General features: G+C 43.2%; 2 protein-coding genes across 3 annotated transcripts in view; one reads left to right on the top strand and one right to left on the bottom strand.

Moving 5' to 3' along the window:
* Window positions 1–197: 197 nt before the first annotated feature.
* On the top strand, window positions 198–13,866 carry LOC119181178 (transmembrane emp24 domain-containing protein 5-like). Its single transcript, XM_037432361.2, has 4 exons — window positions 198–467; window positions 3,214–3,335; window positions 6,300–6,495; window positions 7,644–13,866. The coding sequence occupies exons 1-4, from the start codon at window positions 258–260 to the stop codon at window positions 7,878–7,880; spliced, it is 765 nt and encodes a 254-aa protein (XP_037288258.2). The 5' UTR covers window positions 198–257; the 3' UTR covers window positions 7,881–13,866.
* Window positions 13,856–17,712, bottom strand: part of Gen (XPG-like endonuclease) — a 25,644-nt gene continuing 21,787 nt past the window's right edge. For both annotated transcript variants that reach the window (XM_075875451.1, XM_075875452.1), the window contains one exon: window positions 13,856–17,006. In XM_075875451.1, coding sequence (XP_075731566.1) covers window positions 15,697–17,006 — 1,310 coding nt within the window. In that variant the 3' untranslated portion in view covers window positions 13,856–15,696. The remainder of the gene's footprint in view (window positions 17,007–17,712) is intronic.

Consider the following 17,712-nt stretch of genomic DNA (forward strand, 5'->3'; position numbering starts at 1 on the left):
ATTTGCAATTTTACAACAGCTTCGTGCACTTATATTGTTAACTTAGAATTATGCAACTACATTGCAGAACTTAATACGGTAAAAGAGTATATAAGAGACGGCGTAAAACACGCAATGCGGACGAATAAAACTGTTTCGCCAAGCCAAGCGAACATATTTGTGTCGTCTAGCAACAACAGTCCCATTTTTTTTTAAATTATGACATAACAAAAAAGAGCAGCCGCATCGGAAATTTCAAGGTGGGCAGCTCCACGGCAATGGTGCGTGTCGTGCGATTGCGCCGCAAATGCGCGGTCTTGGACCTTCTATTCGGTGCGATTGTGTTCGCCACGCTACTGGACATTTCGAGGACTAAGGATGTCTTCGAAGACGCCGAGACAGAACTCACGGTCACCCTGCGAGCGGGCGGTATCGAGTGTTTTCACCAGCCGGCAAAAGTCGGTCAAGTACTCGAAGTAGAATATCAAGTGAGTGCTTGCTTGCCGCTGTGCGTTTGAACGGCGTGATTTCCCAGCTTCCTCGGGTACTCATTTACAGCGCAGCACGCGTTGTAGCCGCAGAATGTCGCGATGCTTTCGTGTAGCGTGTCTGTGCGCTACCTGTTTTGATTTCCTCCCCCGGCGTGGTTTCGCAAGAGATCGCCTTAATTGAATGTTCTTTAGCTTACGGTGAGTAGTCAGTACAATCTCTGCACTGGTGAGAGCTGTCAAGAAATTTGGCCCGTCCATATCGTTCTTCGGTTGGGCGTTACAGCTAGTGACTCGTTCATCCCAAGTTGATCGTTTCATTAGCCCGATAAGCTAAGCGCGCGCTGCCCGTCTCGTTCCGCGTTACAGTCTAGCATTAACTCCCGTGAAACTAGAAGATACATAAAAACACATTCAATGCATTTCAGACTATCTCCATTGAAGAGGATGCGCGCGTGAGTTGGAGGCGATTGTGCTCAATCATCTCCCCTCCATTACGAACACTGAGGCATTTGTTCGCGAAGTGTTTAGGGCTTATTTTTGCTTTGCTGCTGGCGCCGATTAATAAAACAAGGAAACCGCGAAGGTGTGCATGGCTGTATTGGTGCAAAGCGAACTAGCATCTTTTGCGCACCGCAACAGTACGTCGTCTAATTGCGTATTGATCAATCTTGAACGGCGTAGTTTGTATTCACGCGGAAACACGGTTCTTGCGGGTCGTCTGCACGGCGTTTTTTGAACGCTACTGTTCCGAATGCTACCGCGCGGGCTCCGATATCGATTCGCATTCGATATTTGCCTACGTGATTGCCGTTGTGTGTAAAGTAGCCGCCCCCTTTTCGAATCACGAAACATCACAATTTCGAGAGGCACAGTCGATGCCGAAATGTTGAGAAAACGCAATATATCGATGTTGTTGATGTGGCGCGAGGTAGCATGAAGGCGCACGCTGTTGGCGATGGCAGCTTTCGTTTCCTCGATCGCGTTTTCCTTTCCCTCTCGAAAGACGGAGGGGCCGTTTTGTTGGCCGCCTGTGATTCGTCCGTCATTTAAATCGTCACGGGGCTCGTAAAAGTGTGCGACGTGTCGCTCACGAAGGACCTTTTGCGGAAATCATTATTGTTGTGTTCGTATTATCCCACGTGGTCGTGACGTAAAAAGCCAGCTGGCAGAAGTTTGCCTGCAGTGATCCTTCGAAGGGTTTGAGAAATCATTATTTTGAATCGTGTCGATGCTTTCTACATCTAAAATATACGTGTCACGAGTCTCCTGCTCTACCAGGTGTTTCTAAATGTGGACACTAGCTTGCGGCCTTGAGAATAAAAATAAAGGGTGCCTTTTGTTATACACTTGCAACCTTCGGCTTCAATGTCTTGAAAAAGAAGGAGACACCACACAGAAGGTATGAGTAAAGGAACAGATTCTGTAATCTTCCTGCCAACTTTCTCACCGGTTGTGTCTGTTATTCAAGAAAGTGACATTGACAGCTCTTGCAGATGGCCGGTTTTACCAATCATGGTAATGAAGTGGCTGGCATTATGTTCCCAAAGACCTAGCGAGGTCGTTCGAGTTGACATTTTGGACCACCTGGTCTTATCGCCGCGTTCGCATGCATCCTTGAGATCATCCGTTTTGCAACTGTCGGGAGGCTTGCTGCTCGTCAAAGTGATTTGTGCAAGATGCGACGTCTCACTTTCGGAGTTAGACATTGTCCTCACTTTTCCAAGTCTTTTATCGTGGCAACACTGCGTTTTAGAGCTCCCTAAGTTGCAGTAGCCTACGCTTTCTTTTTCATAATAAGGGCAGCCCGAGGGCGCCACAAAACCTGAACGGGCGGTAAAAATGTCTGTATGATGGAGCATTGGTTGTATGCCAAGAGATGGCCTGTTTGTCGAGATAAAAACAAGATAAATCTCTCTAGAAGGTAGTCGACCACAACGAGAAAGAGGAGAGGGGAAACATGTCTATGTTTTGAAACATGAGAAACGCTAAAGCATGTCGCTTGCTCAGTATAATTTGGAAAAAAAAAAATGTTGCTGAGCATTTCCTCGCTGAGTGCAAGGCTGTGTATTTCAGTCTTAATTGTGGCAGCTGCGTTGTAACAGAAGCATAAATAACAAACTCCATTTAATGATCTCCTAATGAGAAGTTTTAGTCTGCTGGTCTACCATGCTGCTTACAGCCTCCGTCAGATAGTGTCAAATACCGCTGCACATTTCACTTAATACAGAATTACATGTGTCACCTGTACGACTGCATAGTGCTGAAATCGTATGCTTCTTTTTTTTTTGAAAATTTGGAAGATTGCTGCGTGCCACTATGAGGGATTCGGAGGGCTGCGGTGCTGGGCCCTTGTGAATAAGTATAGAATTGCTCTTTTTTTTAAATATTATAATGGTAGTGACAACTTTTTTCTTCTCACTCATTGGCTACCCTTTTAAAATTTGTCACCAGAGTAATTTAAATAAAATGGTTAAAAGCAATTTAAATAAAACGAGCCTGAGCCAGTTCTGCAACACCAAATTTGGAGCGTTATGCTGTTCTCACATTTCGGCGTTTTCAAAGAGGCTGCTTAGCCTCTGTCCTGCCAACTTGGCCAAATCCCTCGCATTTGTACAGGTAATTCACTTATGGACGCACCGTTTTCAGTAGCACATACTTATGGGGCTTATTAAAACGCTGCAACTTCTCAAACATGTTAAAAGAAGTGGTTTATCATATTGTGCGTTACTGCAATACATTACAGGTCCTTGATGCCAACTTTGGCAACATGGAGATGCAGCAGAACATGGACATAAACTTCGTCCTCAAATCGCCGACGGGTGAGGAGCTCATCAAGGAGAAATCCCGTACAGAGGCCATTCACAGGTGACCCAGCTTCCGCAGTAGAACTCTGATTAGGAAGCCTTTCCAACACCTGTGCATTCATGGGGGGTTTGTTCAGACCCCTTTTTCTCACTCCCATTTGAAGTTTGTATGCGCAGTGCAAGCATAAATGGCAAATGACAGGCTTAATAAGTCCTTCATCCCAGCTGTTACTGTGTCATTAAAACTCTCAATATAGTGCAAACAGATTCATTGATTTGTAGCGATGCTTTGGAACTGTGTAATGGGTTTCCTTCTCCAGCGCCATCTAGTGGGTAGCCCTCGTAGTAAACGGCTAACTTTTGTTGCGTTCAAACAGGTATGCTGGCTCCAGTGTATACAAGTGCAGATGCATGAACAAAGTCCACAAGCAGATCTATTACGTTCGATAGGCTTCCCAGAAGGCCTTAGCAGTTCGATAGCGTCACAACCCTTGCCGTGTGGACTCCAACGACTAGTTTTTCTGGGCTCATGTGACCGCGCATGGCCACACAAAGGAGCAAAAGGGGTATCGAGGTTCCTCCTTTAGAGGAGTAACTAACTTGTCACACCCATTGCACCATTTTGGGAGTAACTGCGAAGGAGTAACCATGCTCTCGCGGTTACTCCTCAAAGGAGCAACAGTTAGCAAAAGAAAAACCAGGTTTTGCTTGGCTTAACCAGCCTTTCGAAGTGCATGCTGGCATTCGATTAGACATACAATCAATGTGTAAGCATTACATTCAGAAATAAAATTTGCGGCATACACAGGGGATGCGAACTCACGGCCACTCGGTTAGCATGCGCGTGCACTAACCACTACACCACACCACACTAAGGCACCGTCTGAAAAGAAACATGCTTGTGTAGGCACCGATGGGTCGTTTGCACATGGCGCAAGCGTTCCTGCAGTTACTCCAAAACACGGGCGCTTCACTTCACAAGGAGGAAAGCGCCCCTCTTTGTTGTTCCGTGTGCAGTCTTTTGCGCGCATTCGGTCTTTAGGAGGAGCAAAAAGCCCTTTTCAAGTGCAAACACGCTGCATAAAAAAAAAAGCTCGATCAAGTTCTCTAAATCTCTGAAAAATTTGAAAAGTGCATAAACTGGCAGTACAGTGAAACAGCGCTTCTTGTGAGACTGCGAAAGGAATCAGTGGTAGCGGCAACTGGGGTGCTCACATGCAAAATGTTGCGCCATGATTTCAACATTGTGCTCTGCAAATTCTTGTTGCTTCCCACTTAGAATTACACAATAGGATTGGCATAAAATTGGCATAAGGGTAAAGATCACACAGAATAATGCGTGAAGCCTCGTTCCCGTGCTAGACGGTCGCAGTTTCATGGCTTCCCCAAATGAGATGTGGTGTCCTTAATACAGAGAGTGGTGGTGTCCTTAATACAGAGAGTGGTGACGTACTTGCGCTTACCTCCTCTATATTCTTTCCCAGATGCACACGGTACGTAGACCAGGCGCACAACTCTCAGATTGGGTGTCGGCCCATTGTGTTGGCTGGCACCAGCGAGTGTGCCTACGTTCATTTTTTTTTTTTTTTGATGTTCTGCTAGGAAACGACAATGTGAGGAAGTGTTGGGACACACTTCACCCTACACTGAGCCCCCTTAATCGTGTCCTCATTTTCACAGTAAATGCGTTTGCTGTGAACGCTTGCGGCAAGAACAAAAACTCCGTACTACTACAGCCCATATAGGATTTACTATTTAATACTAGCGATACTAATAGTGCACTCTTGATATAAAATGTTTACTTAATAAATTTGTACATATTTTTCAGCTCATGGACATTATGCTAAATGCATATTTTATCTGGTGCGAGATTTCCATATAAATGTTGTTCATAAAGCTGAGTGGCTATAAAGACGGGGGCTGTTTCTTGATACCACGGAGTAATTCCCATTCAACTGCTTTATTACTTGATGAACAAAAAAGTCGCAGCTGCTTGAAAGACCTTTTTTTTTACAATCTCTAGACAATTTACCGACCATTTCAAAAAGTGGTCTGGCCAAGGGTCTGACTTTAAATATCTGGAGGAATACTAATGCCAACATTCAATTAGATCAAGTTTCGGAAATATTATGTTCTCTGTGTTAGATATCTACAATAGTCTGTCAATGGCACTTTGGAAGGACTTCAGATATTGGTGTCAAGCCAACGTTTAGCACTGTAAAACTTGGCTGTGAATGGCGTAACCATTTTGTGATTGATAGCTGGACAGACATAATTCGTACCACTTTGACTGATTCCCACAGACCAGCAATCTTAACAACAATGAACAGGCCAATGTCATCAATTGAAAAACTGAAAAAAAAAGTAAGAGAGAGAGACAGCACCTCACAGAGTACACTATGATTGGTTTGAACAGAGCTTTATGGTTGATATGAATCCACTTTTTTGGAAATGCGACATTATCATCACAATCATTATTAATCTCTTTTCTTTCCTTTTTTTTACAAATGTTTAGGGCTGGCAAACAGCCTGAAGTCGTTTTTATGCCTGCTGGTGCACTGAAACACGCAGCAGCCGGGCACAAAAAGAGAAGCCACATGACGCGTGGACCATCAAGAGTTGCAGTGCGAGTGTGCACCAAAAGTCCCGTGATACTCAAAAACGCCGCAATATCTAGACGGCTCTGTACTAACTCCTTTAAGTAAAAAAAAAAGTGTTAGTTTGCGTGTGCTTCCCGGGCGACAGAGCGAGAGAATCATTGCTCCGAAAAGCACCTGGGCGAGAAGCAAGGGAGGAGGGTGTGCGAGGGTCTCCGCCGTGGCGACCTGGTTAAAAGAAAGGCGATACTTTTCGAATCAGGGGAACTTATTTTGGGTAGCATTGACGCAACATCTAGACTGCCCCAAGAACTTCCCATACGTGTCTTACACAATATTGACAAGGAATATCGATAGGCATACACAGGTGGGGCTTCCCCCCCGTTTCCTCTATGTGCATGCTGACAAGCTCCACTCCTTTTCGGCAGGCACGAGGTGAAAGAACCCGGCGACCACACGATGTGCTTCGACAACAGTATGTCGACCGTGTCCAGCAAGACGGTCTACTTTGAGGTCTACGTGGACAAGACGGGAGGAGGAAGTCAGGAGGAGGATGAGTGGGACGGTGGCGATATTCCCTACTCACCTGAGCTTGTCTACAACGACACCTACAAGGATATCAAGGTAAGAATGAGGGATAAAGGCGCCACAGCTGAGGCTGCACCGAGTCGCGTTTCATTCCATGACAAAGTTGAAAAGACGATCGGGCAAGGAAACGGCCAATTTCATCTCGAAGGGAACCCGGCCGTTCTACACAAAAGTGCATTGTCAAAGTAGACGCGTGAGAGCAGAAGCATGCTTCTCCACTAAATCTCGATTGCAACAGAAAGGAATGCATGCACACAGGCTACTTAAGTGCCTATGACACCTAGTTCACCGGCTGTGCTCGGTTGATGCTTGCAGTGTGCTGCTCAAACACAGAGAAGGACACGCAAAAAAAAAATGTGTATCTGTGTGTTCCTTTCATGCATCCTTATTTGTTTTTGAGCAGTGCATTGCAGTTGTCAAAGATTGCCTGTTTGATAACAATACTTGCTAACTCTCACCAAGCAGTACAAGTAGGATGATGTCACATGATGCATTGCTGAAGTGCATGGCAGTTGCACAATGTGACATTTTCGTTTAATGTTCCTGCACGAGATTAATGAGACTTCATCACTTTGTGGAAACGAGCATGCCCTTCTTCAAGTCCTAAAGCGGCTACATACTACTTGCCTAAAGAACTTGCATTCCTGCTTTGGGTTTTATGGTGTCTTTGTTTCGGTTTAAGAGTGATGGCCTTTGACAACGTAAGAAGTGTCAGCTCTACCCACAGCCATAGCTGTCTCTCCCAACGAGAATTTGCATAAATGCTCCATGAATTCGCGCTTACTCATTTTCGTGACATCAAGCACTTTCCGAGCGTTTGAAATAGCCGAGTTTCTCATAAAAGATATACATTAGTGTCGTTGGTTTTCGGATGGAAACCTTGACATCCTGGTAACTATCATCAGAGATTCCGACATTGCTGCTTAGGCAACCGTAACGTTTTGTGCAGTAACAACAACCCTTCAACCTCCAGTATGCCTCATATTTGAATTAGCCTAGAAAAAGCACTAACGGTTCGAGTGGAAACCAGCCGGCACGACCGCTTTTCTCGGGCAAAAAGCACGCACACCAGAGTTCTGTGGGCAGAGCTTATTTTTTTTCTTAGGTTGTAACCAAGCGTAGCCTACTTTTGTTACAGCTTCCGCATAATTTTTTTTCCTTGTTTTTGTTCCAAACACGTGCAGGCGACCATCAAGAAGGTGCACGAGAACTTGAACCAGGTGACGCACTACCAGGACACCAAGCGCGCGCATGAGGCGCGCGACCGCAACGTGCAGGAGCACAACTTCACGCGCGTCAACCAGTTCTCCATGCTCGTCATCGTCGTCATGCTAGTGGTGGGTGCCGTGCAGGTCATCATGGTTCGGAGCCTCTTCGAGGAGCGCAGCCGTCTGCGCAAGATCTTCCAGTACCTCTCCTGACAACGGGGCCGTCGCGGTTGTCCTCGTCCTTTGTTTCTTTCTCAACCTTGTCTCTTTCTCCCCGAGAAACTGAGTCTGTGACCTCGAAACGGTCTTCTTTTTAACCGAGAGTGCCGGTGTAGCGTGCTGTCAATTTTTTTTTCTTTTAAGCTCGAGCTCTTAAATGTGTTCGCTCGCTTGCCACCAAGATAGGAAAGCCCACCGCACTCACTCATATTTGTTTTTGCTCACGCTGGTGCGTGCTTTCGTCTCGTTGTATTTGCCGGTGCGTCTATTGGGATGCTTTTCTTCTCGGCACTCAAAACGAAGAAAGACAGTAGTCTCTCAATTTAGGCCTACTTTTCTAGCTAGTGTTTCGACTCCTCCTGCATCCCTTCAACGAAGAAAAAATTTATCTAGCTATAGGCCATTTCTTTCTCTCTCTCTCTTTGTTTTCTAAACTGTGAAAAAGGTGTTTCGCAGAAAGTCTGGTCAAGAGAGGCATTTTTTTACTTGTTGATATTTTGATGCCACTTAACCGCTGCTAGTCGATACATGCAGCAAGGCCTTTGCGTTTACTACGTTAATACTTCATTTTCATACTCTCCGTCTTTCCCTTGTTATTCTTTTTTTAGACTTATACCAAAAAGAAATGTTTTCCAAGCCTGTACAATAGCTTTCGCATACTCTGTTGCCCGAAGTTCTATGCTGCACTGGTAGCATTTTATGTTCATTACGTCTGCCCTGTACTGCAGTCTTACGCTCTCGAGTGTACCCCGGTTAGGCAGTTTATATACGAAGAATAGATTCTTAGGCGATCAAGTAATTCATTATAAAGTGCTTAACGAGAAACAAGAGCCTAGAAGGTGACGGTACGACCTCTGATATTGTCGAATTCTTGTCTACTGTTCCTCAGTTTTAGCGTTTTATTTTGTCACATGCGTGCGTTCATACACACTCATACAATGGTGTAAGCAAAGGCAAGTAGCCCAGGCGTGGTCAGCACCATTTCCTATGCAGGAGTGTGGCTATGGAGATTCACCGATATGCAAGAGTCACGCTGTGTACACTTTCATAGGCATCGTGCAACTACAATACTTTCTAAATGTGTGCAACGCAAATTGCTGGCTCGGAAAATACTTGCATATGCTACCACCAACCGTGTCGTAGTTGGACTTCTTGACTCTGGTAGCATTTAGTTTCAGGCATCCGAGCGTATGTTATAAAGAAAAAAAAAAAAGAAATGCCGGCCCTCCCACATTTTAGTAGAAATAGAGTGCGGTAACCGAAGGGCCAAATGCACATTATGACGGCATCACTCGGGAAAATGAGTCTATGTTGCATTCATCGAAATGCGCCGGCATCAACTGGGCTTTTTTGTCGAAGCGAGAACGGATGAGTGGTTTAAGCCTAGGTGTGAATCGGAAAGGCAGGGTTATGTTAGTATTTTCTGTCTTCAAGCCTTTTACTATTTTTCTTTTGTTATGTGTTAGCTTTTCAATCATTATGTTGTGATTGCCTTGAGTGTCTGTTTGAGAAGCAGCAGTTTCCTACATTCCTTTTATTTGTGGCCAGCCAGAATATTGGTAGGCAGTATGCCATTTTTTAACCTTTTCTCTTCTCTTCAATTTCGTCCAAACGCTGGTCAATGTGGGCATTGTACTTTTGAAAGCTTCTCGTCTTGCCATTTTCCTTTAAATGAATTTTCCTAACCACGATTAGGCAGAGCCAGAGCACAATGTTTTCCCAGTAAGCTTGAGTCGTAATTCTGCATTGCTTATTAGAAAGTCTCAGCTCTCAATGCGAGTGTATTAGTATTAACGATTGACATCAGTAGAAGTTGGCAACGTCAGCGTCCGTGGCAACACCCTGTGATAAAGTGCTGAAGAAAAACGCACAGCAAGTACTCAAGTTTCCCTACAGTTCTTAAAGTTAAAAACCTAAACTGCACTTTTACAAAAATCACTGCGAGAACAGCGGCAGGTCAACATAGAATGCGGCTCTGCATTGCGAAAAGAAAGTGGTTGGATGCTACTCGAGTGACAAGAGTGTCACGCGAAAGTGTTGCTAACACTGGCACATTGGTCTAGCCTTTGCAATAAAGAGAGATTTAGCACAGTGAAGGTTATAGTAGCTATAGAACGTACTTTTTAAACTACAATGTAATACTGAGAAATTGCATTTACTTTGCATAGCTCCTGTTTCTGCAATGACTTAAAGATGAAATGAAAACAAGTGCTTTTATAAATGTTGCCACTTGTTTGTACAGTGCAGTGCAGTTGCCCTTTACAACATCTCCTAATGCGTGCTTTTGTTTAAACGGATATCACAACATGCCACCACCAGCACTGCCATTCAGATCTACGCTTTTGTGTGCTTTGTACATGCTTCCACTAATGTATATCTGTTATCCTAAAGTTATGCTCCACATAGTTATGTCTAAAGCTCTTCGCTGTGCCATAGCAGTGCAAATGTACTGCGCGCATGTCAGCATTTCGAGACTGCAACTTCAGTGGCATTAGTAACTAGCGCACTCCCACTCTAGTTACCACTGGTCGAAGTAGACGTACGAACACACGTGCAAAAAGAGGCAGCTGGTAAGGCCAGTGATTTTGTGGCTGTACGCGCGATGTATATAGGCCTTATTTTTTGTTCAGCTGGTAGCTTACATTCGCAGTCATATCCGTACCTACAGTTTGAATCTGTGTGGCACTTATGCACGTTTACAGTGTATTGTCAAATTTTTTTGCCATGTATATTTCCTGTAAACAGAGCATTTCATACGATTGTTCCAGTTGCATGAATTTAGTAAAAATGTGCATCAAATGAATAGCATTTGTGCGAGGGTAGCTTCCGAGGGTGTCAAAATGTCAAATCCCGAGAAACCAGTGGCTTTTCGTCTTTGGAAGCTTTAGCTCTTGCATTTGGCAAGTCAAAGCTATGCGATTTTGGGCATTTTTATTATACATTGTTACGTAATGATAGGAAAAGCTGTGAGACGCAGCCTAAATCAGCCGTGGGCTATGTGTATTGGCATTAATTCGAAGTTTGAAATTGTGAGTAGATGGAATGTTACACATCTTATGAAGTGTAGTCACACCGTTTTCTGTGTCCGAAAATGATTGAAGAAACTTGAGTGCAGCCACTATATTTTGTGTTGTAGCTCAGCATTGTTGGTTTAATTCAGGCTTCTTGGAAATCGGGCAAGCTGTGCTAATGAACCTTTGTGATTACACTGCACTCAATGTAAAAAATGGTTTTGAAAGGAGCGAGCATTTTCTAAAGAAGCACTCCAGGCAAAGGTGGATGGTCTGCTCACAATGGCAACACAGAAACTGTTTGAGAGCATTCTGTTGCCTTTGGTTCGTACTTTGGAAGCCGCTCAACAGAGTACTCCAATGGTACACTAGCAGTGCAAGCCGGTAGTACTACTGCTAAATACAGCACAGTACAATTCTCACTTTATACAGTAGTATTGATTGAATTCACTCAAAATTACCCAGTACACGGCGACATGTGAACTGGATTTTCTAAATGTGATGACGGTTTTAAATGCTTCTTTTTTTTTTTTTTTGCACCATGCAAGAACTCTACACTTTTAAAAGCATCGTTTTACCACGCAAAGGTGCGCCTCTGTGCGCCATTCTATTACTTTACCGGGACACCAAGTTCTAGTAGAGTCATGGAATAGCCGTGCTTCAAAGGTTCCACAAGCAGGGCATTAATTAAGAGCGTCAACATGCGGCAAAATCAAACCATAGATAGTGTCAAAGGTAAGGCAGCTGTAGACTGCTCAGCTGGCATAGACACTATGAATGTGTAAACACTTTTGGCTGAAGGAGGCAACATAAATGACGGTGCGTTACCTTTCATAGTAAATATTACTTTTCAAAGTGTTACATACAAAAATGAATTTTGAAAGCTTTGCTTTTCCCCAAAGAAAAGCTTTTTACTGTTTTTGTTTTCCTTCCAACTGTTCAAGCAATGTTAAAATATCAAACTACACTCTAAAAGGAGTTTACACTGTTTGAGGTGCACTTTGTGCTCACACAGTGAGCGCCCCCTCTTGCTCGCATTTTTCTCGGAAACTCTGTGCTCGTTAGTGTCCTGTAAAGATTGCTCCATTTTGCTGATATACCATGCCACTAGTGACAAAGTTCTGGGTGTGGAACATTATTGAAAAGGAACTTGCCCGAGACATGTTTGGAGATGAGAACATTATAAAGATGCAAATGATTTTTTTACGTGTAAACGGAATACAAGCACGAGCAAGACTTGTTACATTTGCCAATCAAAGTTTTGAAAGGCAGAAGGACAACTAATTGGGGAGGGTTACTCCTAGTCATGTACTATAACGTTACCGACTGTGACAAGAGGCACGCTAGCTTGTAATGTGCTTTTGTCTAATTATGTTCATGAAGAATCTTTTTTACTGTCCCAATCATCCCAAGGCAACCCTCCCAAGCATGGGCATTATTATTCATGTTAGATGTCCCAGCCACTTGTGGATATTAAACAAAGTGAGATGCAAAAACCAGAAAACAAACTAGAAAACACATTTTACTCAATACATACTTTCAGCAGTATGAGCGGTGATTTAGGTTCGATGTTAGCATGCTCTGCTACACCACGATCAGGTGCAGATATTTGAAGTATTTAAGCATGAAGTGTTTTTGTTCTAGAATGTTACTACTCACAGTGAGCGACAGCCTATAATTACTCGCCACGTGTGATATGAAATGAGATACGCAAGCGTGTGCAGAAAAGCTTTGCTCATCACAGGTTTTTGAGACATTATGGTCTTTTGAATGAACATGTCTATGTTCCCTGTCAAATTGCAGGATAGGGAACATCATTTACGCATTTGATTCGTGTTACTCATTTGTTTGTTTTTTTTCATCCGGTTACGCAGTCTTTCCTTTTTCCTGCACATTCAGCGAGAATACAACAGGGATACGAATGTACCACTTTAAAATACAACTGCCTCAGCAGCAAATTTTATGCACCATTTTTTGTTTTTTGGGCTCGTCCTTGTGCTACCTTTTCATTTCGCATGTGTACATTCTGTCCGCATCTGAAGAATTGCACAAACTTTGTGTATTTTTTTTCACATGGTTAAAAAGTGCAACTGCCTTCAGAATGTCTTGTGCATTTGGAATAGTTTTCATTTCATTTTTATTTTCTGTTTAGAAAAAAGCAATGTCACTGTATACGGGGGACTTTCTTTCGGCCCGTGTTGCTGTGCATATTTTTTTTGCTAGTTTAGTTGGTAGAAAAACCACACTGTTTTGCAGTGAATGCTCTGCTGTATAGAAACATTAGTCTTGAAAGCTTACTCAAAGATGCTCAGAGAGTCAGTTGCAATTTCAAATTTCTAGTAAACAAAGGTGTGAGCAATTTTCCCATAGCGTATTCCAGGCCAGAATAATGCAACAATTCCTTTCCTACTTTATTCCTTTTCATTCCTTTGCTGTGATGATTGGCCTGTAGTAAAGAATGACGAATTGAGCCTAAACAAAATGCTCACATTACTGATCCTGTTTTGTGTAACAGAATTTTAGCTGCATTAGCCTCAAGTGTTTGTACAAGAGATGTGCACATCGTTGCCAAACATCTGCTAACTCTTACAGATGCTCCGTTTGAACATTAAGACAAGCGAGGTTTTCATCTTTTGATGATTTAAGGCATTCTATAAATTCATTACTTTAGTCATCTTGCATGAGCAATTGTGGCAATTCGATGTATTCATGCGCTGCAAAAAGTGAAACATTTCACAAAAACTAAAACTAACGCCATGATTTTGATGGCAAAAGAAACTTGAAATAGGCCCCGACTTTCTGGTTATCGGTACTGTGGAGAGACTGACATACCAAAGATGATTGGAAATGTGCGACGGGTTGTAGCATTGCCCACGAAAGTATGTGCAGTGATAGCAGCGGCCATCATTTGTCGTTACAAAGTTCTTTGTTTTGTTGACATTGCAATAAACTCTGTGATTCGCACCACATTATCACTCATTTTTATTGTAAGGTTGCTTTTAGCTTTGCGTTCAATGTCATACAGCAAAACATAACAGCAGCTTGAAAGGGCAACTAAAAACAAGTTACAATAAAAACTTCAAATACACAATGTCCCCACAGAAAATGGGGGTTCTAAATCAATCAAAGACAGGACTAAACATAATCTTGAGTCACTACATAAAATTTGCATACAGTTTCTTGGCGTCAAAATAAATCTTTAAAATGACTGCTTGAAACATGGCCGCACCAGCAATTGCCGATGTCGTTGATCAAAAGATGTGCAATTAACAATCGCACTGTGTTTCCAGACAATTTAAAATTGGTACACTACCAACAATTTGTGGATTAGATTACTAGTATAGAGAAGTCCTAAATATTTCTTGGCCTCACAAAAGCTGTCAAAAAGTTAAGAATAAGATACAAAAAGGTTCAAATTTCACTACATGATATATATAGTTCATGCACAAGTCTTAGCGATGTCCACTCATATTAAAAAAAAAAAAAAAAAAACCCTCTGGCATTGACAAATCTACAGAATGCCTTTGGTGTCCTGCCTAAAACATACACAAGAAAAGATGGAACATACCATGCCCATCATCGTTAGCTGCTAAAATCTCTTACAAAAATGTTTTCTTCATGAACCGGAAATCAATAACATATTCAGTTTGCTTACAACAGAAACACCACCTAAGAAGTGATAAAATAGGGTAGTTAGCACAAATACTAGCACAATTCTAGCACAAATACTTCAACATTCCCATCCCTATGCAGAGTAGTAGTGCATCATACAAAGCAAGCATGCTAGCACTACTGACTACAGTGTATTTCCCTCAAAGGGCCTAGAAATCACGGGCACAGAATCTTTTTTTTTTTTTTTTTTTGCAACAGTGGTGGCTTGAAGCCCAAATTCGCCAATAAATATCTATTTCTTCTACCCGATTAGTCTTATCAGGTGTAGTGAAGTTTCAGTGAGACTGATGCTGAATGCACTTGTGGAACTGAATCTTCATTTTCAAGATGTGTGCAGCATTCCTTTTTGCAATGTTATGAGAAGCGTGGTTTACCAGGAGTTCCACGGCTTCTGTGCTATCAAGCATGCGTTGGACTTTCTTTGGTTCTTTGAATTTCAAGGCTCATCACGATGACTGCACAAAGCACACTTCTGTTTGTGAGATTGCATGGCTACCGGGATAATCTATATATTAGCTTAGGATACAGCTCTGTACTATACTTAATGAAAAATTAAGTGTTGCAACAAGTTGGACGCAGGGGAATCTCATCTGAGCTGTGAATACCTCAAACATTGGCTAAACATGTAGTTTGCTTCTAAGTACCACCAATTGTCCCTTAACACAAACAACCTTATTGATTATGGTCTCCAAAATTTATCAAAACCAATTAAACATGTTACTTCTGGGCAGAAAATTAGACATCATTCATAAGGCAAAAGAAAAGAATGATAACAGTCAACTGGCAATACTGCAGACGGGCTTTAGGTTCGTTCTACTGGCCCGCAGCAAGAATCTGTGCAGTTGCCCCTATCCTTTCACAAAACATGCAAGTGAGTAGGTACTTATCGGAAGTTTTCTGAAATGTGAAATGTCAACTGTCACAGAAACATAGACATTTACCCTTTGAGCACAATTAACACAAAGCATTTCCCCCATGCACTATTATCACAACTTTAGCAATCTTCAACATCGTGACATATGCAATTACCAAAGACGCACTTCCTGTTGAATAGCATCGCAGTAGTATCAATCTTTCATGTTAGACAGTAAAGATGACAACCCTTCAAAACAATACACACCACTACCTCAGCAATCCTCATCATCAGATATGACAATGACTGACGATTGTCTACTCTTCTCTGACAGTTCCAAGGGCTCGTCCTTGGTGTCAAAAAGTGGTGCCGAGTAATCGTAGCTTTTTTCAGACTCCATAGATTTCGATCCTGGGGACACAATTGATGCCAGCACATCATCCGACAGCCTTTCCATTTTAACCTCCAGTTTTTTCGAGCACTCCTTCAGGACAGGCGTGGATGTCATGGTGTTATTGAAGCACAGCCGGCGCCTCCCAGACTTTCGACGGTCGCGCAGACCTTCGGGTTCCATAGAACCTGACGTCATTACCCCGTCAGTGTCTCCGCCTTCAAGTCGATCTACAGTGGTTTCAGAAGGTGACGTGATGCTTCTTCGTGATGATAGGCTCCTCCGTTTTGGCGGCGTGCAGCCGATGTTGTCTCCCGCATCAACTTGGTCATCGTTGCTGAGGTGCACGGATGTCATGAACTCTGCTTTCAACGAATCCGAGATGGAAAGGTTGAAACTTGCCGGCCAAGGCTTCCTGGTGTCGCTATTTGGGCAATCGTTGTTGGTACTGCAAGTATCTTCCTTTGTAGTGCTTACAGTACTCACAGCCACTCCACTGTTACCCGACGAAACGTTACTTTCTGTCGGTTTTGACAGGTCCGAAGAAGTAGAAGTGGTTCTGCTCGCCTCTTTGTCGGGCGGCAATGTAAGGTTCTCTGGCACAGACATTTCAGGCAAACTTGATGATGAGGCTTCCCTGGATGCCGGTTTAAAGAAGCTTGGCGAGCTATCTGATGTCATAATAGTTGCCACATCACCTTTCGCATGACGGAAGACTTCCTTCACCACAACCACAGAATCTCCTAAAATTGGAGTTGATTCAGGAGTGGCACCATCCACTCGCTCTAGCGACTCGCTTGGCAATATTGAAGGAACACCATCTGCTGAACTTGTCGCTTGCGAGACAGCTCGTTCTTTTGTTGCTCCCGTTAATCTTTGCAACAGTGGAATGTTGAAGTCATCCATCGAGGAGTCGACCGACACATCTAAGGGCTTGGCAGAAAACTTTGGTGACTGCGCGAAGTAATGGTCGACGGTCTCAGTGGCCTTGGGCGGTGAAGACTTTGGCTTCCGCACTCGTGTTACGATCGCTCGAGTCTTGTTGGCTGGCACAGACTTAGTCTTTTTCGAGGCAACGCTTGCGGCACTTTTTCCCAGTTTCTTATTAGCTGCGCCCTCGCTTTTGTCTTTGATGACTTGCTGCGACTTTCCAGTGGTGATGGCGAAGTATCCTCGTATGTCGTTGTTGGTCTCTGTTGAAAGGAATGGATTATTATAACTTTTTTTTTTAATGTAACCTGCATAGATCTTTTCACTATCACACTGAAGTGCTATACCACAGTTATTTGTGACAAATCTGAAGAAATACTATGCACCAACCAACCCAACATGACGTACTGCGTACTCCACTTGTTCTAGTTTCATTTTACGATCAGTATCATGCCCTGTATTAGTGGTTTTGATACCTCCTCTTTCTTGCCATGCTAGGTTCATTAGGTGGTAATCTTTTTCTGTTCCTGCTTTTTCATTCTTGTTTCTTGCTAATCAAGTAGTACTAGCTGTGCATCGACTAGCCCAACATAGCGTATAGTCGAGAACTCAAGATATACAGATTCAAGTCGCCAAAAAAGAGTTGTTTTTGACCTTCACTTGAGTCACCGTACTTGCCATAGATGCATTCACTGGAGGACAGAGGGTGCAACAGGGGTACCGACTACAGCCTTGCAACATTTATTACTTTGCGAGCAAAACAGCTGGAAGCTCGTACCTTGGAGTTGAAATGGTGACAAAGATACTTGAAGCCACTGTCTATGTGTAAAACTGTGCTCGATACTGGCTTACGCAGGCTCTAGGCAGCACTAGCACCTGTTACAGTGTAGCTGAGGCAGTAAACGTGAAGCTAACTTGAAATAAATGTCTCAGTGAAAATTGTGTAGTTTGCAGAAGCAAGCTTCTCTT

This window comes from Rhipicephalus microplus, chromosome 10 (assembly GCF_043290135.1).
Source record: "Rhipicephalus microplus isolate Deutch F79 chromosome 10, USDA_Rmic, whole genome shotgun sequence".
In the NCBI taxonomy this organism is placed as follows: Eukaryota; Metazoa; Arthropoda; class Arachnida; order Ixodida; family Ixodidae; genus Rhipicephalus; species Rhipicephalus microplus.

What these genes read in the sequence shown, in the direction of transcription:
- LOC119181178 (XM_037432361.2), top strand. Translation starts at nt 258, where the DNA reads ATGGTGCGTGTCGTGCGATTGCGCCGCAAATGCGCGGTCTTGGACCTT. An exon ending in TACTCGAAGTAGAATATCAA is followed by an intron (nt 468 to 3,213) that starts GTGAGTGCTTGC and finishes AATACATTACAG; the next exon opens with GTCCTTGATGCCAACTTTGG. An exon ending in CGTACAGAGGCCATTCACAG is followed by an intron (nt 3,336 to 6,299) that starts GTGACCCAGCTT and finishes CCTTTTCGGCAG; the next exon opens with GCACGAGGTGAAAGAACCCG.